This window comes from Rhinolophus ferrumequinum, chromosome 5 (assembly GCF_004115265.2).
Source record: "Rhinolophus ferrumequinum isolate MPI-CBG mRhiFer1 chromosome 5, mRhiFer1_v1.p, whole genome shotgun sequence".
In the NCBI taxonomy this organism is placed as follows: Eukaryota; Metazoa; Chordata; class Mammalia; order Chiroptera; family Rhinolophidae; genus Rhinolophus; species Rhinolophus ferrumequinum.
This window is the reverse complement of record NC_046288.1, coordinates 15,623,069-15,646,636: the sequence shown is the minus strand read 5'-3', so window position 1 is coordinate 15,646,636 and position 23,568 is coordinate 15,623,069. Positions and strand designations below refer to the sequence as shown.

Genomic DNA, 23,568 nt, shown 5'->3' with positions numbered 1-23,568 from the left:
CACTCAGTAGAGTCCATTTAGAGTATTTTTAGTCTATATTATTTTCATCAATTTCTAAGGGTTTACCTGCAGAATAATTGTCTGTACCACTGACATTTTAACATCCTGGAGCTTTTATGTTTAGGCTCTCATTTTATTGTTTGGTAAATAAAATCTTCTCAGTGGGCTAAAAATAAAGGTGTCCCACGTGTCTGAATTCACCCCTCCCTTGTGGTTCTATTTTAGGCATGCTGAAGGGTTGAGAAAGAACAAAGCAGCCGAGATGGGTCTTACAGGGCCGTCACGATGTGAGCTCAGGGTGTCTCTTCATGCCAGCCCTGTTATGCTGGCTTGGGTTTACATAACGGATAAGCCCAGTGCCCATCTTCAACAGGGATTTTAAAAAAAAAAAAGACTGTGAGTGGCTAACATGGTTTCTTTCACATACGATGTTTAGAGTTCAGCACATTCTCTAAGCCATACTCTTGCTCACTAATGCCAGAGAAGCTGGGAGCTGCAGCTTGCCTTCTTGTGTTAGGCACATCATCCCGAATCATTCGGCTACTCCCACACCTTTGTTTTGTTTTAGTTCTTTTTCACCATTTTAGATTTTCTGTAATAGTAACAGAGTAATGTCAAATTCAAATGATGCCAAATTCCCTTCTGCTTAATGCTCTTTTGTTTGTTTGTTTGTTTTTTGGCGTTTGGCTTTTGCCTTCCATGTTAGATTTATGTCGATCATATCCTTAGCTATCTTAAGCTATGGTGTATGTATAAGCAAATTCTATTTTGATGAGCCATATCCTCATATATCAAAATGCTCAGAGTAGCTAAACTCTTTCCAAGGCCAAGCTGCTGGCCCACTTGTTTTGAGGAGTATTCATTAGAGAGAAATGCTTCCTCCTGGGGCCGCAGCCCCTCTCCTCTCTACACTCCTCGCCCTGGGATGTTGCTCACTGAGCGTCCTACCTAACGATAACCTTAACAATCGCTACTTTTCCAAGTGTCAGGTACTGTTTCAATCCTTTCCACAGAGTAACTCATTTACTCCCTGCAACAGCCCTCCAAAGGAGGTACTGTTGTCATGCATATTTACTTGGTGAAGCCCAGAGAAGTTATGTCATGCGTCCAGGCCCACACAGCTAGTGCTTGGCAGAACCAGGAATCACAACGGTCTCCCTGGCCCAGGTGCCCGTGCTCCTAACAGCCACATGATTCTACCTTTCCTAAGTCAGCAGCTCCAAACGAGATGGTCACATCTCTCCAGATCGGCTCCCAGCTCCTCTCAGATAATAATGGAATCAGAACTTGCAACTGCTTTCAAACGAACACACACTTTCCGAGCGCTCCGTCATGCCCGTGGCCCATCTCCTCCTTGTTCCTTCCTGAGATAGCTCCAAGCCAGTCTTTTGCCACATCTTCTGTCGCTTCTGCCCTTCACTTTCCTTTTTCTTTACCTACCACCTTTCTGCTGTCTACACTCAGTATTTTAGCCCTTCATCCCACTTTCTGTGCACTCTCGTCCTTTCACACATAAACACGAAAAATGTTCCCTCTCATAGACCATTTTCATCAAACTCTCACGGCTGCAAAGAACCAGCAGTAGCTTCTCTTTAACTAATATATTGTATTAAATGGCTTGCAGCATTCACCATCCAGTGAGGAACTTGTCCCCAGGACCTAACTTTCTGAATTTCCCTCTCAAGCCAGGCCTTCTGTTTAAGTGAGGCAGTCTGTTTCAGAGAGAGCCATTCATTCAACAGGCGTGGGGTGTATGTCTTCTGTGTGCCAGATAAGTGAACTGCTGTGAGTGTCTCACTTCCAGAAGCTCCTTGTCCAGTGGTGGAGACAGTTAGGTTCCACACAACGGGACGATGCTCCAAAACAGTATTTCTGGGATCTCTGAGGCTCCTGCAGGGGAGCATCTGAGCTCCTGGGCAAGAAACCAAAAGTAGGAATTTTAGTCTTCCAGCCTCTGCTGTACAGAAATACCCACCACAGGAAGCTGAGAGAAATGTCAGTAAAGCTACCACCCTGTCTTCCATGTGCCTCTTTGTTTTATCCATAGTACTTATTATATTCTTACATTTCCTTATCTGTCGATTGTTTATTGTCTGTCTCCTCAGGCGGCGTAAAAGAGCCTTGCAGCAGGAACTGTGCTTGTTCATAGATGCCTTACCTAGAAACGATACCTAGGGCATAGCAGTTACTCAGTCAGTGTTTGATTAATTCAGCTGGGAGTAGCTGTCTAGAATTGTGCTAAGAAGGGATTTGAGGCTATTCCCACTTCTGCATGAAAAATTTCCAAGACTTGAACAGTGTTGGGCTCGGAGGGAGGGTCTCCGGACCGAGGCTACTACTCTGACATCTGGGGCCTGGGGAAATCAAGGGCGGTTCCATGGGAAAGGTAACTTCTGAGCTGGTATATCAAGGAAAAGGAGAGTTTACAGACACAGGATCCAGAGGGACATTTTTAACAGAGGGAAGAGTATGCCTGAGGGGCTTGACCACCACCCTCCACGGAATGAATGCTCTTGTCTCTACCCCCCAAAGCAGCATGCACGCTTTCCACCACGTGAAACTCCCTTCCCTCCCCAACTTTCTATCAGTCTGTGTCTTCTCCTCCTTAGTCCTTTGTCCTATGACACAAGCCCCTTGCCCATTGCCTCGGGACAGACGGCACCTGTCTGAGCCCTCGGAGATCATATGGCTTAGGGACCCCAAGGCACCCTTCTGAAATTTAAACTCGTACGAGCAGTTTCATGTTTCCTATTATGTCGGCTATGTGCCTCTTTCTAGCTGCCATTAGAATCTTGCAAAAGTCCTCCTGGATCATCGTCTAATCTCTGACTGGATGCATATAGGTTGTTAAATTGCCCAAAGACCAAACGATGCCATCAACTTCCAAAGCAGGATTTATTTTTCTCCCTGGACTTCAGGGGCTTGGATGTGCCCTAAGAGCCCCGACCCTGAGATATTGCCACACGGGAAAGCCATTTACTTCTTAATATCTAAATGGGAGGGATCTCCTTCTGCAGGTTGGAATTCAGCCCTGAATTGCTACGTGTAATCAGAAGAAGCCTGAGCCGTTCTGAAGCCCAGTATGGTTGTCCACAGGCTGAGACGTGCTGCTGCTGAGCAGGTGCCAAGCTTTCTTACACGCACGTCCACCTCGCCTGCACCTATGCATCCTCGGTCAGGGGGCCAGTCTATGCTGAGTGACTGCTGCCTGTTGGGCACTGTACAGGGTCTAGTAAATATGTCAGAAAGTCATAGCTGAGCGGGGAAAACCAGCAAGCAAATTGCCCTCAGTTGTCCCGTGTGGGGTGTCAGCCCCCCAGGAAATGTGTGCTCCTTGCTGGGGATCGAATTCCTCAGCCAACTGCACTGGGAGCTGCTGTCACCACAGGGCGAGGCTGCCTCTCTTGGCTTTCACAGGGGCCTTTGATGTCATCAGCCAGTGGCAGCATGCCACCTTAGCAGTGTTTGCCAGGGTGAGGCATATGGTACGTTCTTACCAAATGTGTGCACATCTGAGCATGATGAGAACTACGTTCGTGATACAACTTTGTGTGGCCATCATTTCTCATTTGCTTTCCTAGTTTTTCCATCTCTGTGTTTTTTTTTTTCCTCTTTTCCTTTCCATGGCATCTAGTATACTCCCAAGCCCCACCCCATCCTTGCTCTAGCCAAATAACTCATGACACCGTAGTGAAATTGCCACTTTACTTGTCGGTAGCCTCTGCTGGACTGTCAGCTCCTCGAGGCAGAGGCCTATTTTACCTATTTTATTCACTCTGAGAATCCCTCAGTGCCTGACCCATGGTAAGCATACATGCTACGTATGTTTGGTAAATAACTGAATGCCTTTCCCACCTAATGTTCCTGTGTTTGGCCCCGAGAATAACCTAGTTGCACATGCTTTTTGTAGAAATGTCATGCAGGAGACCCTGCTCGCTGGACCAGTTGTCACGCAGGGCAGCCTGCGGGGTCTCTGGTCCCACTCCCTACACAAGAACGCAGGATATGGTGAGGCCAAAAAGGAACACCCATGGAGCCATAGGTAGGGGAGTCATACCACTATACTCTCACTGGCAGCTGGGTTGGAGAAACAGGAAACAGGAGCTACACAATTCTCAACCCTCACTGCACCGTTTGCAGGCTCAGCCACCATTTTCTTGCTAGCCCCCATTTTTTCTGTTAGTGTAGCCACAGCAGTTATATTCATGGCTAATGGCTCACTGGTTACAGCTGACGGCCAACTAGCCACAGCTGATGGCCATTTGATCACAGTCAATGGCCATTTACTACCTGAGCCAGCACCTTTCTATGTGAGGCTGAGAGCCTGGAAACTGCTTTTTGGGGCTCTGTCCCCACAAGAAAGTATAGCATCATCACAAGATTTAGAAAGACTTGAATTTGAAACTCACCTCTGTCTCTTACTAACTCTACAACCTTAGCTCAGTCCCCTTTCCTCTCTGAACTCAGTTTCCACGTCTGTAAAATGGAGGTAATGACTACTTCCCAGTGTGGCGAAGACGATTAGTTGTGATAACATGTAAATATCTAAAATGCAGTAATGGTCCATGTTTGTTTGCATTTCCCTTCTAATTGGCTATATTAGATTCTTCATTCATTTTCCTCTTTTTCCTTCTAGAATTTGGAGGGTTGGTGTTTATATCAGTTGGGATGGGCTAAAAGCAAACAACACCGGAATTTCAGTGGCTTACAACAACAATGAATGGTTAGTGTCTTCTCTGTGGGCTCTGTGTCCACGTCAGGTCCGCGGGGGCTTCGCCAGCCAGCCTGAGGCCTCCTCTCACACAGCCTTCCGTGCTGGCTGAGGCAGGTGAAGGGAAGTAGTAAATTGCACACTGGCTTTTAAAGGCTTCCACTCATAAGTGGCACATGTCACTGCCACTCATACTTTACTACCCAAAGTAAACACTATGTCCCCACCTTATTCCATGAAGCCTATAATCTTACCACATGCCAGGAAGAGAAGAACTGGGGTGTTGTCGCTGAACACCAGTGACCACCCCAGCAATATTTAAGATGAGCTGACTTTAAAGTACAATGAAATCTTACATTGGTTTGACCTAGATCGAGAGTGAGGACCATTGAGCAAATGAGTAAAATCACTAAGACTGTAATGGCGAGTGTATAGCCTTCTCAAGAAAACACATTATTTTAAGGATGTTAAGTGTTAGTTAGCAGCTATGGGGCACTTGAGTTGCAGTCCAGTCTTAAATATTCACCCCAGCAGGTAGCACAACCTTTTGCTTGTTAGTAGATTACCGATTACTAGATTAGCCCGAGTACCAGTATGCACTTGCACGTAGTAAAATTACGTTTCTGTCCAAAACTAACCTAGCATTCAAGTTTGTCATAACTTAAAACTGACGCTTCTCCTAGCTATTTGTTTAAATTTGGGCGATTTTACTGTGTTTATCCTGTACTTTTTATCAGAATCACTCAGTTGTTGAATGATTGCCTGCTATGGTAAAAATGTAACATTGAAGAGTCTGGGCTCTGGGTCCTGACTGCCTGGGTTCAAATTATGATTCTGCCTTGTCTGTGGAGCCTTGGACAACTTACTCGATCTCTCTGTGCCTCATTTTTCACATCTGTGAAATTGGGGTGATAATAGTACCTACCTCATAGGATAGTTCTGAGGATTAAATGAATTAATGCATATAAAACACTCCAAATAGTACTTGTCACACAGTAAGTGCCCCATAAATGTTAACTGTTATCATCATTTTTAGGCATTTTTAGGCAAAATTCAAAGGAATTTTGATGAACACAGAAATTTTTATGTTTTGCTTTCTGTTTATATCCCATGCTTAGAACATGTCAGTAAATATTTATGGAATGAGTCAATGAGTGGGCTCTATCCTCCTGAAATTTAAAAGCCAGACGAATCCTGATTCCTTTCTTAGAATAGTAAGAGAACGTCCTTCTCTTAAAGCTGCCTTGACCAACCTCGAATTTTCTATTTCCATAGTTACGTGTTTTCCGACGCATGCTAAAATAAGTAAATATTAGCAAATCGGATCAGCTTACATAGAACTAATAAATAAATGAGTTGATTTAAAGTTAACTTACAGGAAAAGACTGAGTAAATAATGGAACCCGCAGAACACAGAAGTAGCAGAAGTGAAAGTGATACACAAGTGTCTGAGGTTCGGGAAGCAGGGATTTAGCCCACACTGTGAGCTGAAGGACGCAGAGGAGTGAAGTGGTCTCAAGTCAGCTCCTAGAGCGATGCTTGGAAGAACAGATAGGACCGGAGCTGGAGAGGCCAGCCTGGTGTTGGAAGCTAGGCAGTGGCGCTCTCCAAAGCGTGTGGAGAGAACTGAGTGGGTGTTGGCAGGGCTCAGAAAAGCAGACAGACTTCATAATGCCCAGGGAAGAGAAGAGGAAGCTCAATGTCTTAGTTGACACTCATTGACTTACAAGGGTTGTCTGAATCACAGCAACGCTGCAAATCATGGCTGACCCTGCAAAGAACAAGGATGTACCTGACCCCACATTTAATGGCAGACTCGGTCTTTTCTGTCAGGTTTCCTTCCTCGCCAGCAATATGCACTAGCTCTTGATCTTGTTCAGAGATACAGAAACCCTGAAGACCAAGTTAAAGGGTGAAAAATGAAACTGAGCGTATGATTTCTGCCATGAATTAGGGGTGAGAGGGCCAGGTGAGGCATGTGGAACTGTGGCCTTCACTAACATCCATTTGGGGAGAGGCAGTCCAGGGAGCCAGGAATAAATTACAGCACCGCCCAGGGGCCAGCCTTCCTCCCCACCCGCCCGCCGAAAGAAGCACTACTTTGGGCAGCCATGAAAAACAAAAGAATGAAAATGATCTGTATTGCTTTTCAGAATTGGGATCTTTATTGTTTGGCTAATTTAAAATTTAAATGTTATGCTTATGTAAAAAATCAAATGAAACAGAAGTACATAAAGTAGAAAGTGAAGTCTCCCTAATTCCAGTGATAACTACCCTTAACAGATATTGTTTTCATTCAGCAACTAATTATTGAGCACCTGTATGTGCCAGACACAAACACAACTTTAGGAAGTTCAAATACATCAATAATTAAAACAAAGATCGTTGTCGCCACGGTGCTTACATTCTAGAGCTGTGCCGTCCAATACGGTAGCCATGTGTGATTATTAAATTAATTAAAACTAAATGCATTTTAAAATTGAGATTCCCGTGTCACACTAGCCACATGTCAAGTGCTCGATAGCCGTGTGTAGCTAGTGCTACCATACTAGACAAAGCAGATATAGAACATTTCCATCCTTGCAGAAAGTTCTGTTAGGCAATGGTGTTCGAAAGGAATAATGACTGTGATCAGTTTGTAGTGTGTATTGTGTGTGGGTGGGTGTGTAGACATATATGTGTATGTATGTACTTGTGTGTACATATGTGTCTATATCGAGATATACTCATATCTGAGAATGTGTGTGCTACATAGCATATGTACCACTGTTCAGCAGTCTACTCTTGTCATTTAACAACATCACACAGGCATCTTGTCAATAAATAATAGATCAAACACAAATTTTTATCCTCCTATTGATGGGTGTTTAATTCCAATTTTTCACTGTTACACACTATGTGGCTGTGACCACCTTGGAACCTATATCCTTATACATTTCTCCAGCCCTTTCTTGACATAAATTCTGCAAAGTGGACTGAGCCAATCCGTGGAACGTGCTGAGCACACAGCAAGAGCTCAGTGCATGCTGCTGTCGCTGTGTGAGGCTTACACCAGCCCCTGGAGTGACAATTGCAAGGACCTGCTGCTTCACAGGTTTCCTAGCTCAGTCCTTGAGGCTTTTCACAACCAGCAGGCCAGACAACCGTAGCCTGCCTCTGGGAATATAAAGCCTGAAGCCACAGCCAACAATTCATGGAGTTTTGGGGGTTTTCTTGTTTGTTTGTTTGTTTGTTTGTTTGTTTGTTTGTTTGTTTGTTTGTTTTCAGAAGAATTACACGTTTTGAATCTAGCCATGCTAGATTTAGATTTACTGACCACCTCCTGAGAGCCTGGTCCTGAAGAAGGTGCCAAACCCCTTGCAGTTCTGAGAACTGTCTCATGTTATGAGCTCACAATGAAACTTTTGTGGCAACAAGACTGAGCGTTAAAGCTAGTCCTGCGCAATCTGCACACTTTTTTCACCTGGAAGGAGGCAAGGACTTGGTGCAGAAATGAAGGCAGATGCCGGCTGGTGTGTGAAGAGAGAATTTCCATGTTACCAACCTGGACAATCTAGGTTGATTGTTTTTTTCTCTTTCCCTGGTGGAGGCCCAAAAGAAATTCTAATCCATTCTGGAGTGTTTGTTTCTAAACCCACTATCAACTCCCTTGCCCTTTCAGAGAGAGAAGAAACTCTGACCTTGCTCCCCTGTTAAATGCATATTCTGCCTTCAGAGAGAGCTGGCTATAGCTCACCGGTTTTTCAACCCCTCCCTGTACCCATCCATCAGGGAGAAAGAGTTGCAGCTCTGAGCCCACGCCCCCTTCACTGGCCCTCCGTGACACATTGTGGACACAGAGTAACTGTGAAAACAGCTGTGGGCTTAAGGGTGTCCCTGCCCAGAAGCACATGAAAGCCTAGAAACCCTAGGACTTTGTGATAATTCATTTTTGTCAACAGAGTTTAAATCGCCCTGTAGACGTGGGATTCGTCTTAGTTACCGCCGTCAGAGGTTGAAGCAGATGGGTAAGAGACTCCACGGGAGCTTAAGACTGGACTGGAGTTGGGATAAGTCAAAAGCACCTAAAAGGCTGCAGACAGCAGCCCTCTCCACCCCAGCAGGAAGCTGGGCTCCAGCCTCGAGGTCAGGGAGGCCAGGAGATCAGCTGCCTTGTCTCTTGCCCCTTCCAGACCCCGACTCTGACTTACATGTGACTTGAGCTGAGTTGCAGGAGGTGGGCATCTGCCTGTAAGCTTCCGTGGGTTCCCTCGAGGGTCTTCCTTTCCTCAGAAAGAGATGAGAAGAATGGTGTATTTTTACCCTTCTCTTCAATGCCATGGGCCCATTGGCAACCCTCTCTGGACTTCATCCCATCTCTGAATCAGGCATGGCTCACCCACACACTAATCCACGCTGCCTCCAAAAGAAATACAGAAAAGTGATAGATAAGAGGCCTCATTTAGTGGAAGCTTAAATTTCAGGCATAGCGGTGCTGGCTCGGTTCAATGGAGATTTACAACAACAGGTGCAATGGAACCTTAGACTGAGGCAGAGGGTGGTTTTTCTGTGTGATGGGGGAGGTAGGGGTCTCATTTGATCTGTCTGCTACTGGGAGGAAAATAAACTCCATTTGCTCTTCTGTTCTTTGAAGAAACAAAAGGGATGGAAGAAACTTTAGACCAATAAGCTTCCCTTTTATTCTTCCCCGTTTCTCAAATAGATCAGAAAATGATTCCATATTATTAACCACCGAGCCTTTCCCCAAAAATATAACTAAAAAGACAAGACTGTCCCTCCATACTTACAAATCTCATGATAACAAGCTCACTGAGGCTGGGGCTCTAGAAACATAATGGAAAAGAAAAGACTGTTAGATTTAAAAAAAAAAAAAAAAAAAAAAAAAAAAACTCCTCTAAATGACAGGGAGAACAAGAGGCAAAGGGAGGGCCAGACAGTAATTGGAAAGGCTTTTAAATGTGCCATGATTTGGACTGCTGATTTCATCCTTTTCTATAAGTGGACAATTAGCTGTAGCTCAGGTTTATGTAATTAGCAGAAAAGCCAAACCCTGAGTGATTTATTCATTGTAACTTGGATAAGAAAGCATTTCCCAGTGACGCACATCACAGCCAGAAATGTTACCCTATTATTCCCATACTCTTAATTTTATTGGCATTTCTCAAAGTACAACCTTATCTCTTAAAAATCCTTCATGGGCAACGGACATTTGGTAGTATTTTTAAAACCAGCTACGAGACCTGGACTAAGATTCAGAAAGGAGCAGAAATAGTGCACCTTGAGGTGCTTGGTCCTTCACAGCTGCCTTCTTGGCCTGGCCAGCACCTCCAGGGAGTCTTCCCATGGCCTTCTTGGGGGAGCTCTGGGCCGCAGCTGCAGCTGCATCGGGTAGAACAGCCCCTCCCCCAACACACATGCATCTCCCCACGAGACAACAGGGAGGGGACAGTGGAGAGAAAGGAGGTGCAGGGCTGGCTGCTGGTGGTAGCACCTCAGGCACCCTTCCTGGAGGAGAGTGGGGATCAGCCTCTAGCAGGTCTTGGAGGGACCGTCCATGGAAGGAACCTCTGGGCTTCGTTTCCGTCTCTGAAAGGCTGGACTGGCTCATTGGTTCTGAAACTATGCAGCGGAGGAAATACTGTCCCCTGCTAAAATCAAACGATGGCAGTCTTTTCTCCATTCAAAGAAAAATAAGCAGGTCAAATTTTTCCCACCACAAGTTTACATCCGTTCTGTGTTTTCTTATCTTTGTTGCTACTTCAGCTTTTGTAGCATCCCCAAAAAGAACAAACAAGAAGCAAGCAAATACTGCTATAAAAACTGCCAGCTGTGCTTAAATCATGGGGATGCTTGGTGACGCCTTCATGGGCACATAAGATAGGCTTGTTTTCCCCGAGTTCGGAAAATGACATCAACAGCAGTATTTTGTCCCAGTGTCCTAGAAAGTGCAGCATGGCTCCCAGGTGCTCCTCCACCTGCCAGCTTTTGAAAACAACTCGATGCAGGTCATCTCTCAAGTGAGCTCTGAGAGGCCAGCAAACCATTTCAAGCTATTCCGAACCGCCAGGAATGTCAACACGCTTTGAAAGTGGGCTTATAGTGCACATGGCAAGTTCGCAATTCAATAGAATTAATTCAACAGAACAAAAACAACCAACCCGTTAGGAAGCACTGGTAGTGAGAGGGGCCGCATTGGAGAGCTCGTCTGTGGTACTGTTGGGAGCCTGCGTGCTCTCCCGCTTGGGAACGGGCATGGGATGGCCACCGTGAGTGCTGGGGAAAGTGGCTGCTACCTGGGCATTTCCCCGCTTGTGGCAGGCTTCGTTCCTGGAAAAGGAGCCCACGGTCAAAGTGATAGGAGAGAGCTGATTTTCCCATGTGATAGCTCAATAATAGGAGATCGTGTAACTGATCAAAAATTGATGCCCACCTTTTGAAAGAAATAGCCTCATACGTGGTACTTCAGGCATTCTGAATGCCGACCTTCAGGATCTCTTTGTCTACGGAGATTGGGATTGATTTACTAGGATAACATAATATCCACCATGAGAAACTGTATTTACTGTGATGTGGTGTCGCAACAGTTTTTCCAAAGTCCTTCGCGCCTCCCTTACTTAAATACGTAAAAGATTAAGATAAAGAAATTTTGTTTGTACAGGTAGGGCAGTCAGAAATGGTACTTTGGAGAGATTTTTTTTTTTTCAGAGGTGTCTTAGAGGAAATATTTTGAAATCGTTGGGGCTGTTTTCTTGTTTCTGCCATGACCCAGGGTTGTCTTTTCTGCGGCCCCTTCGGCACTTCCTGAAGCCGCACAGACATTCCGGAACAGGGGGTGCTTGTACCACTGCCTGCATCCTGCATCCTGCTTCCTGGGCCTCACTGGCAACTTGGTATTGCACCCCGCCATTAAAAATGCAAGTTCCAAAGCATATTCCTGACGGTTTTCCTTCCTTCAGGCTTCCCCACGTGTTTCCTCACAAAAAACGTGTTTCCTCAGGGCTTGGGCTAGAATTCAGGGCAGTCACATTCTCTCGTGACTGTACAAGTCTTTCCACGTCCACCACACATCCCAAACCTGCCTAATAATAATAGATTTCAGCTGTCATTGCTTCCTTGTTTCAGCTGTTTTAAAAAACTGTATTTGCTGGAAGCTTACAAAGTAGTATGACTGGTTTTCGTTTTGTTATATTTTTTTAAGATGATAGATGATACATTTAGAAGATAATATGATGTATGTGTTACAAAGCACAATTATATAATAAACACCCATGAACCTTCCACACTATCTCAGAGGGTGGCTGACCCACCCACCCCCACCCCAGAGGTAACCACTTTTCTGAAGTTTGTATTTATCATCCTGTCTGTTTAAAACAGTTTTACCTCACATCTATGTATACCTAAGCCATGTACAGTTTAGTTTTGCTTGTTAAAGGGAAACAGAATTTATTCGTCCAACGAGGTTGTTCTTCCCAAGAAGCCTTTTTGGGAGGCGATCCACGTGGGCATGCGGACTGCAATTGCTCACAACCATCTGGGAGCTCTTTGTTTGAAATTTCCTGCAGAGAGAGTTTATCAGCTCCTCAAGAATCGGTGCTGTTGCTTTCGAGCATGTTGGTCTGATTCAACTCTTTTTCCTACCACCCCTCTATTTTTCCCGCTCACTTATTTAAGGATCATTTAGTGGGAGCCTTCTGTGAATGAGCCAGGTCCTGGGCTGGAGCTCAGTGGTGAACCCAGGAGAGTCTCTGCTCCTGCTGAGCTTATTGCCACCCGTCCTCTCCTTCCCCCCTTGTCATCTGAGCCATAACTATAGGCCACAGGCTAGAACATTCGGGGACTCTGAGAAGGAGTCAGTGAGCTCAGGGGCCTGGGAGCCTGAGGGGTGACTTACAGGACGTTAGAAGTGGTCAGCCTTGGTGGGCCCGGTCTTGGGCCCTTCGCATCCTCATCTGGCTATCGCTGGCTCTGATTTTCTTTGTTAGACGAGCTTCACTAGCATAGCCATCCACACCTATGTATGCCATTGCTCCACACCTGCTGAGGGGCCTGCCACGTGCCGTACGTCAGGACTCTAGTGAACGAGGGCATCAGCCCTGTACGACCTGAAGTCTGACAACTGACACTGGATTTTTTTTTATATTAGAGGGACTTCAAAGTCACACTAAGTCATTAAACGTTAGATTGATGGCACAGATACAGTTGCCTGTGAACTATAAATATGGAACTTCAGAAATACATATTTTTATTTATATAATGTACATAATTCATGTGTTCTCAACCAGCCTCCACGTAATCCAGTCACCGGAATCACTGACATTCTGCAATCCATCTATGCAATAGAACTAGTGCCCAAGCTCTGTGCCCTCGTAGCTCTAGCGCAATCTCCGTGTGCCTGGGAAGCTCTGTTCTTCCGGGGGAAGCTGTGTGAGTCCCAGGACGCAGTTAGGTGTGTTTCCAAACCTGCTTATGCCAGCTGTACTTGTTATCAAGTTGCAAACCTCCATTAAATGTTCTCACACACTGATGAAATGTGAATTCGAGAAGAGAATTGTTTCAGTGAAAACCAAACGGAATGCTTTTGAAAGACTCAGCAAAGCATTTTAAAAATGCTTTTGAATTAAGTGTGATGGGGTGATTGTAAAAAATTGAAGGAAAAGCACACATAAATCTAGAAGAATTCTCGGGTTGTGCTACAGGAGTCTTTTAACTTCTTGTTCCATGTTAAATAGACTAAAATTGGAAATTCTACATGGTACATAATGACTTTTATAAAACAGGAACTCTAATCAGCAGACAATACTCAAAGAAAAAACCTTTGTCTTTCCTCAAAAGATGAGTCAATAAACGGACATTTATGTTTTAATTTTAAACAAAATTTTATATATATATATTTTATATATATATATAATATATATATAATATATATATATTATATATATATATATGAGAGATCACTTTTTCACATTCCCTATCTTTAAATGACTCCCAATCACCTATCATTCCCAAGCGTGTTTGAGAAAGAGGGCTTTTATTGTAGTTTTACTCATGCACTTACTAGCCCTGCCCTACTTAAGAGTGGTTTTATACATTCAACCTCCGTAAAAAATCTCAGATGTGATGGCTCTTGCTAAGGTTTTTTTGTTGTTTTTATTTTGTTTGGTTTTGTTTTCATTTACCAAACATTTATTGAGAGGCACGAGAAAAGACTCCATCTTTACAACAATGATTTGAAAAGAGAAAAAAGGCGATGTCCGACAGCTGGATGGATGAAGGAGGTCATGACATCCCTGTGTGCTGCCCTTTCTGATCCGAGCCACACTCCTGAGCCAGCCTTTTCTCTAACTGCCCCAGGGCCCTGCTGCCAGGGGTGTGCTGCGAGGCAGGAGGGCAGCACGCTAAGAGGCAAGTGGGCCTGATGTTCTCAACCTCTGGGCCAGTCCGAGAATGAGGAGGAAAAGGATCTCTTGACCAGGCTCAAATATTTTTTGACCCTACTTCTTCCCAATAGACGTGAGGGGACTTTAGAACTATGAGGAGAATGCTGTCACTAGATAGGGAGACATTTCAAATCCTATTGTCCCCCTGCTGACCCAGTTATACAAGTGACATGCTTTATGTTTGACCTGTGTGTGTGTGTGTGTGTGTGTGTGTGTGTGTGTGTGTGTTGGAAGGCTTGAGATCAGGACTACTTCAGCTCCAATCCGGACGAAGGCCTTGGATACAACAGCCTCCTGATTTTGTTCCTTAATACCTAAGGCATAAAACCAAACTTGTGAAAACCAAGTTCAATTAAAAAGGTTCCCCAAGCACCAGAAAGAGTCAAGCCTGCCCCCGGAAAGCACCAACCAGAAGAGAAGAACGAGCCAGGCTGCTCTAAGGAGCACGGCTTCATTTCAGCCATCCCAGGAGGATCGTTAAGCTATTCAGCCTTCTCTCCATTTTAACTTTGCTGTTGCTAGAAGTGTGGGTCCCTGCAGTGGACAAAACCATGGAAACCACTGTTTTCACTCTGCTGAAGGAAAGGCACTTCAGTAAGTGGAGACGGGTGAGAGGGGAACAGAAGGAGGGGAGGCATGGGCACAGGGGCCCGGTTTGGTTGCTCTGAGTAGTAACTGGACCCCTGCCCAAGAGATCCCCTAGCCCTCCAGAGAAAGAAATTGCAGGGGCATGAGTCATCCCCCGTTTTAGAAGAACACAGGGGTACCCTAGGGGGTTGGGGGGTCTCCCTTATCGAGAAGTAGGCAACTGAAGCACACAGATCGTGCTTGGCTAGAGGCTAGGATCAGCTTCTGGTTTATTATCTATTTAACTAAGTGGATTAAATGAGAATTGACTGGAATTGTACACTTAGAGTTCCCTTACAAAACACTGTTATCTCATAAGCTGGCTTAATGGAATAGGCTGTCAGGGGCTTATTAGAAGTAACTGGATACAGCTCCTTACAGAACAGAGATCCAAAGGAGAGTGTGCAGTCAGGCCTGGGAGACCTCACACCTTATGTGGTCACAAAAGACGGGCCTGGGGCCTCGCTGCAAACCACACCGCTGGTGTCTACCCCAGGGACAGGCCCAGGTCTTCCCAAGAAGAAAGGCACTTGCTACTCATTCCTTTTTAAAAGCATTTCTCCAATATTAACGGGGAATTAAGTGTTTTATTGATCTTTTATCTATGTGGTCTTAGCACATCTGAAAGAAAGCAGTTGATTAATAGGACCAACTCGAATTAGACTGCAAAGGTTTTACTGTTTTGTTTTGTTTTGTTTCGTTTAAGTCAACTCATAGTGTTTATGGAGTGCCCATTCTGTGTCTGGAACTACCCAAACGGAAATAGTTGGGGACCACTGAGTGGGTCCTGATTGAGGAGTAGGCAATAGTTATAAGATAGGTCACACCTCGTATTTGTGTTTCTTTTGACTTGACAAAGAATTAGGAAATACATGGACTCATTTGATCCTCATAATTACCCTCTAACTTGGGCATTATTGTTTCCATTTTTCTTTTTTTTCCTTTTTTTTAAAATTTATTGGGGGTGACAATTGTTAGTAAAATTACATAGATTTCAGGTGTACAATTCTGTATTACATCATCTATAAATCCCATTGTGTGTTCACCACCCGGAGTCAGTTCTCCTTCCATCACCATGTATGTGATCCCCCTCACCCTCATCTCCCACCCCCCAACCCCCTTACCCTCTGGTAACCACTGAACTATTGTCTGTCTGTGAGTTTTTGTTTCTCATTTGTTTGTCTTGTTCTTTTGTTGTTTTTGGTTTATATACCACATATCAGTGAAATCATATGGTTCTCTGCTTTTTCTGTCTGACTTATTTCGCTTAGTGTTATACTCTCAAGATCCATCCATGTTGTCACAAATGTTCCTATATCATCTTACCGCCGAATACTATTCCATTGTGTATATATACCACAACTTCTTTATCCATTTATCTATCAAAGGACACTTTGGTTGTTTCCGCGTCTTGGCCACCGTAAACAGAGCTGCAATGAACATTGGAGCACACGTGTCTTTATGTATAAATGTTTTCAGATTTTTTGGGTAGATACCCAGGAGAGGGATTGCTGGGTCATATGGCAATTCTATTCGTAATTTTTTGAGGAACCTCCACACTGCCTTCCATAACGGCAGACTGCAAAGGTTTGAATCTTAGCTTTACTACTTACTAATTGAGTGACTGTGTGTTACTTAACTTCTGTATGGCTCAGTTTCCCCATCTACAAAATGGGAATGATAATGGTACCTACCTTATGGGGATTCTGTGGAGATTAAATGAGCTAATATGTATAAAGTTCTGAAAATAGTGCCTGACATAAGTGATCATTCATTGATTATAGCTATCTCTATTATCACAGAAAAACATTCATCTCATTTCATAGCTTTTATGCCCACATCTCCTCTTAGCTATTACTCACAGCGTGAATTTGTAACGTGCTGCTTTCACAGAGGAGGTTCTGGATGGTGGGAGGCAGTGTCCATGGAGGAGCTCATATCTGTGACCTGAGGGACATTTTGGACCCTGACTTTGCCAGGAATAGTGATGTGAGCTTGCACAAGTCACTTATCCTCTCTGATCCACATATCTAAAGTGTGTGTGTGTGTGTGTGTGTGTGTGTGTGTAACTTTCATTACAGGGTTTGGGTAAAGGAATGTAAATCCTTCTTTTGGTGAAGATTTATATAATTATGAAAAACGCTCAGACTGATAAAAATGAGCCCCCTTTGGCCCAATGTCCCAGAAGCATGTATGTTGTACAACACTTGCTTTGAGAATACCAGACCCACTGGCAAGTGGTGGTGGTTTGAACAGAAGTTGCCCTAGTGTAGTGGCTTTGAACAATGGCAATAACTGACTGTCCTTCAGGAAAGTTTTACTTTGTTTGTAAATTTAGGACTTTTCATTTTTCTTCCAACAATTTCTTTGGCAGTCTTATTTTTTTGTTGGGTTCATTTGGCTTAAATTGACCAGTAATTTATAAACATTTCTGTCAAACAACCTGTGCCACAGCTGACCTAGCTATTTGCAGTTACACAGCCTTCACTTAATTCCGGTGTCTAATCCACAGTTTTGATCTACAATCTATAATTTTCAGTAATCCATAATCCACTAGGTGATTCTGTTCCACTCAGCCTAATGGATGAACATCATATTCCTCACTTTCCAAATACATTGAAACAGACCACATGAAAACTGAATGTATATTTCTGTTCTCTAGAAAATTAATTACTTCCAATAAAAAATGTTAGCCCATTGGCTGAATTGTGTTTTAGAGGAATTGAAACACAAGGCATGGTATTAGAACTAGTAATGTTTATTTCCTCTTTTCATGTCTTTTTTTATTTGAAAGAGCAGTACATAATATACAACACTTAGAAGGAATTGATACAATGTCCCAAATCTTGAATGGGTCAGCCTGAGAGGTTGAATGAGCGAGGAGCCATAGCCTTCCCAGGTTTCTTCTGGTTGATCAATGGCTAACGCACAAGCTGATGTATCTCAGCTAGTGCTACAAAGCTCGGGGCAAGCACAGTGTGATATCAATAGATGCTCTGTAGATCTCACTTTTCTTGCTTACGAACTTCTTTAAAACTGGAAGGAAGTTATGAACATGTTACGCAGGAAAATGACACTTATTTTTCTTTCTACAAAGCTTGGCATAGAAATCTGGGGAGTTCACATGAACTCCCTGAATTCCCTCCATCTACTGCCTCCTCCACCTACCTCAGGTCACGGATCATGGGAGGCTTCTTCTCACTGGGCCTGACCACACTTTGATTTTTTTAATGGCAATGAGTGGGGCATTTCTGGAAACCAGGAGAAAAAGGCTGGTCACAGGATTTTTATGACACAATAAGAAATATATCTATTGGTCTTTGTTCCTGGGTCCGGCCACATAGCTCTTGGAATCTCCAGAGTGATGAGAGTGTCGTGTATGCTAATGGGATGAATGATGATTGGGGGTCCCTAGATAGCTTCAGGATGGAGGTCTGTCTTGTCACCCAAAAACAAAGGCATGTTTAGAGGGTTGGAACTTTCAACCCCACCCCCCCCAACCTCCAGGGAGAGAAGGGCTGGAGACTGAGTTAATCATCAACAGCCCATGATTTGATTAATCATGCCTAGATAATGAAACCCCCATCATACTCTTTAAACAATAGGGTTCTAAGAGCTTCTGGGTTGGTGACCACATCCGGGTGCTGGGAAGCTGGAGCAGCTAAAGAGAACATGGAAGCTCCACACTTTCCACCATACCTTGCCCTATGCATCTCTTCCATTTAGCTGTTCCTGAGTTGTAACCTTTGTGTTAAACCCTTAATAGTAAGAAAAGTGCTTTCCTGAATACTGTGAGCTGCTCTAGCTACAAGGAAGGGGTCATGGGAACCTTCAACTGGAAGCTGTTTGATCAGAAGTGCAGGTGGCTCCTGGGACTTGGAACCAATAGGGGCAGTCCTATAGGACAGTCGCGAAACTGTGGAGTCTGTGCTAACTCTGCCTAGTTAGTGTCAGAACTGAATTGAATTGTGGGACACTTTATTGGTGTCTGAAGGGTTAGAGAATCTGTTCGTATAAGGGGGGAAAATCCCACATATTTAGTGTCAGAAGTGTTGTGAATAGAAACAGTTCAGAATTTTGCCCACCCTCTAAGAGTTCATATATACAAGGTCAAACAATATGGTGACTGTTTAAATTTTTAAAAAATTATTACAGTAAAAGACACATTGCCATTAATCCCTCTCAAAATACTCCTCCTCGCTTTGAACAGACTTATCCCATCATTCTTACCACATTCTGAAGCAATTCTGGAAGTTCTCCTTCGTGAGTGTCTTTAGTTGCACTGTGGTGGCTGCCTCAATGTCCCGAATCGATTCAAAACGTTTACTTTTTGAATGTCATTTTTGAAATGAAAGTCATTTTGACTTTGGGGAAGAGCCAGAAGTTGCATAATGCCAGATCTGGTGAATAAGGTGGATGAAGACACACCATAATGTTTTTATTTGACAGAAATTGCCGAACCAGAAACGATGTGTGACACAGAATATTGTTATGATGGAGGATGAAACCATTTGCCCATTTCATGTTAATGTATTGTTCGTGATCCATGATTTATGGCATATTTTAAAACATACCTTCTCTCAATCGTAGTTCACACCCAACTGACTGCACCGAACAAGTTGAAACTTGTCACACACTGGTACTAAGGTTCGATGCGCTGCTTCCTGTATTGAAGACCCCTGCCTTTCTGTTGGATGGCAGCAGCATTCACTGTAGCTTTTGATCGCACCTTGTACAGTGTTCCACAGTAATTAAGAGTAGAGGCTCAGCTACTCATTTACCTTGCAGCATCTGCTACAGCCAGGTTCCTTCAGATGCTCCTAGTTACTTTACAAACTCTCCATAGTTTGAGCTTGTTTGGATCTACTTCTACTCCCTAAAAACAATCTCTCTCTTTATCAAAATCAACAAGTATTTCCTCATTTCACACCTACTTGGATAGCTACAATCAAGAAGATAGATAATAAGCATTGTTGAGGATGTGGAGAAATCAGAACTCTCTTACGCTGCTGGTGGGAATATAAAATGATGCAGACACTTTGGAAAACAGTCCAGTAGTTCCTCAAATGGTTAAACACATAATTTCCATATGACTTAGCGATTCTACTACTAGGTATATACCCAAAAAAATGAAAATGTATGTACACACACAAACTTGTACATGTGAAAATCACAGCATTCATAATAGCCAAAATATGGAAACAATCCAAAAGTCCATCAACTGATGAATAGATATGTAAAATGTGACATATCCTTATAATGAATATTAGTCAGCAATAAAAAGTAATGAAGCATTGATACATGCTACAACTTGGATGAACTCGGAAAACATTATGTGAAATGAAAGGAGTCAGTCACAAAAGATCATATATTCTGTGATTCCATGTATATGAAATGACCAGAATAGGTAAATCCATAGAGACAGAAAGCAAATTAGTGGTTGTTAGGAACTAAAGGTAGGGGGAAATGGAGAGTGACAGTTAATGGATATGGATTTTCTTGCTGGGGTAATAAAAATATTCTAGAGTTGACTGTGGTGATAATGAATATACAACTATAGGAATATACTAAAAGCTATTGAGTTGTACACTTTATGTGAGTAATTGTGTTGTATGTGAATTATATCTTAATAAAGCTGTTCCAATAAAGGATACAAGCTTTGGATCTAGGCTGCCTGCATTTCAATTGCTGTGGAAGATCTGGTGTCCTGAGACAAGGATTTGGGTGCAAGTGTTATATTTGGAAAGATATCCCAGGAAGCACAGTCAGGAAGTAGGGAAGTGAGACCGGGAAGGAAGGGAAGCCAATAAAGGGGACTTTGGTGAAATGAGTTACTGTTGGAGGCCACCGGGCCTCAGTCTGTTGGGGCCCCTCAGAAATGCTGTGGAGAGGCCACAGCTTCAGAATTGTTCTTCTAAGGGAAGAGAAAGCTGGTTTGTTCCTATGAGTGCTGACTCTCTAGCCTGTTCCACAGAAAAGCCAAACACGCTCCTACATCTCAGGTCTCATCACTCTGGAGATTCCAAGAGCTATGTGGTTGGACCCAGGAACAAAGACCAATAGATATGTTTATCATGTCATAAAAATCCTGTGACCAGCCCTTTTCTCCTAGTTTCCAGAAATGTCCCACTCATTGCCATTAAAAAAATCAAAGTGTGGTCAGGCCCAGTGAGAAGAAGCCTCCCATGATCCGTGACCTGAGGTAGGTGGAGGGGGCAGTAGACGGAGGGAATTCAGGGAGCTCGTGTGAACTCCCCAGATTTCTATGCCAAGCTTTGTAGAAAGAAAAATAAGTGTCATTTTTGAGAGTAACATGTTGAGTAACATGAGAAAGCCCTCAGGAAGAGAGACACAGAGACAGAAAAACAGAGATAGAGAGAGAGATCCAGGTACTTGAGGTAGGAAGCAGTCAGCGTACATGGGAACTATTCCCCAGACCTACCCGTGACGTCCAGAGTAACAGAGCAGATACCGCCAGAGCTTTGACAATGTCTGCTGACAGAGCTGTTATTTAACCTGTCCACATTTGGGTTCCCTCATCCTTAAATTAGGACGAATAATAGCTCCTATCTCATAAGGGGGAGGAAAGGATTAATGAGTTAATATGTCTGCCATATTTAAGAGAGTCAAAAATGCTCATCTTAAATAATTCTCTATTTCTTTAACTTCTAAGTTACCCACAATCATTTCTCTTCTGAATGAGTTTCTAACAAGATAGAGAACACATCTGTCTACTATAAGGTTCTAAAAGAAATGGAAGTATCACTGTGAACAGTTTTCTCATTAGGCCCCCTTTGTGTTTTATCGGCTTTGAATGGCCGCCTTTTGAAATACGCCATGTGTATCATCAGCACATTAGACAGATGCCCATCCCAGCAGTTTCTGTTGTTGGAGCAACTAATCTTTCTCATTCTTGCTGCTCTATTTTATGGAGACTGTCCATGGGATTCCAGCGAGACAGGTTCATCGGAGAACTCTCTTGTATTTTCCTTTGTGTCTCCTTCTATTTTCCCAAAGTTGTGTCCTGAGGACAGTAGATCCTGGGGAGCTTTCTTTTCGTGAATCCTTTGCAATGTGGGGATTGAAGCCAGTGGCTGTGATCCAGGCAATTCTGAGTTCTACCGTATTTCCCTGAAAATAAGACGTAGCCAGACAATCAGCTCTAATGCATCTTTTGGAGCAAAAGTTAATATGAGACCCGGTCTTATTTTACTATAATATAAAACCGGGTCTTATATAATATAATACCGGGTAATATAATATAATATAGTATAAGACCGGGTCTTATATTAATTTTTGCTCCAAAAAACGCATTAGAGCTGATTGTCTGGCTAGGTCTTATTTTGGGGGAAGCACAGTACTTCTCCCAAAGGTGTTTATACTCAATATGTTTCATTGCTCATGGATGATTGAAACAGCCCACTTGGTGAACCGCCAGGGGAAAATAGGGTTAAACAAACAAACAAACAAAACCCAACTGTGTTACATCAAGCTCAAGCTGTTATTATTAAAACTTAATTTAAAGATTTCTTCACCCAAGAAAATATCTCTGGATTGTTTCAGGGTGTGACTCTTCAATTAACCTGACATTTCACAAATCCAAAATTGCCGTGGATGAACTCTTTACTTCGCTTCGGGATATTGCTGGAGCTCGGAATCTCATGAAACAGTTTAAGTCTGTGTATGTTCCTGGAAATCATACCCACCAGGCAAGTACATATGTTTTAAAGTAGCCATTTAATCTGTGTTGTATTTTTAGGATTCAGAGGCTACAAGAAAAGTTTCCATTTTAACCTCTTTAAAATAAGGGATTGGTTCTAGATGAACTCCAAGTTCCCTTCTAGTTCAGAGATCTGGGTTCCCCTGAATCTCAAAGCCTCTTGATGCATTTGTACCACAGGTCTGATGTAGTGAGATGAGCAGAGCCACCACTTTGTAATGGGTTCTGTCACAGACTGAGTCTGTAACAATAGGCACATCCCTTCACTTCTTTGGGCCCCGGTTACTATATGTGCCAGATGAGGGGGCCGGCCTTAGATAATTCCCAAGTTTCTGGACCTAAGCAGTCCATAAACATTTTGAACAATTAGAATAATAAAATTATCTAATAAAATTATGACAATGAAAAAAGAAATTTGTGACAGCAAAAACATTTATTTAAAATTCCCCCACAGCTTTCTAAGGAATGAGAGGGATATTATTTGACTAGTGAGTAGGAGGATGGTATGAGAATCCATGACTAAAGGAGTCATTGCCGTGTAAGAGCTCTGTGAGGGAGGAGCCATAGAAGATCCAAAGGGAAGCTTAAAGAGTGAAGAGCCATCAGGGCTGGGCAGTTTTTGTTGGATAAGGCAGGAGACGGAACTCAGGTTCCTCGTGGCCAAAATGAGCTTTCACGGAAGAAAGATGTTTCTGATGGAAAAGATCATTAAGTTTTGCTGTGGGGAGTGTAAGGAAATCCTCTCCATCTCCCCATGAAATCTTCAGTAAAATCCACTCTATTTGCTAAGGCTTTTGTAGAGTTGAATGTTTTGTTAGTGGGGACTGTGTTTGTGAGGGATTCAACTTCGGGGAGCTGACTCCTCAAGATGAGTGTGTAGACAAGAGCCAAGGTTATCTACTACAGCCTATCAAAACCCAGACTTTTCCTCCCATACATCTATGTAGTAGCTAATACTTGAAGAATGCTACATTCAGTTTTTCCTTTGATCTTTATGACAAGTAAGCCAGAGAGTGTTATCCAGAGATCCAGGAAGTGCAAGTGACTTGCCACAGGCACACAGGTGACCAGGG

The 23,568-nt window shown here is 43.4% G+C and overlaps 1 protein-coding gene across 1 annotated transcript in view; it reads left to right on the top strand.

The window, feature by feature from the left end:
* Nucleotides 1-23,568, top strand: part of SCFD2 (sec1 family domain containing 2) — a 374,115-nt gene that overhangs the window by 311,730 nt on the left and 38,817 nt on the right. The window contains exon 6 of the mRNA XM_033106522.1: nt 22,339-22,484. Within this exon, the coding sequence (XP_032962413.1) occupies nt 22,339-22,484 (146 nt within the window). The remainder of the gene's footprint in view (nt 1-22,338; nt 22,485-23,568) is intronic.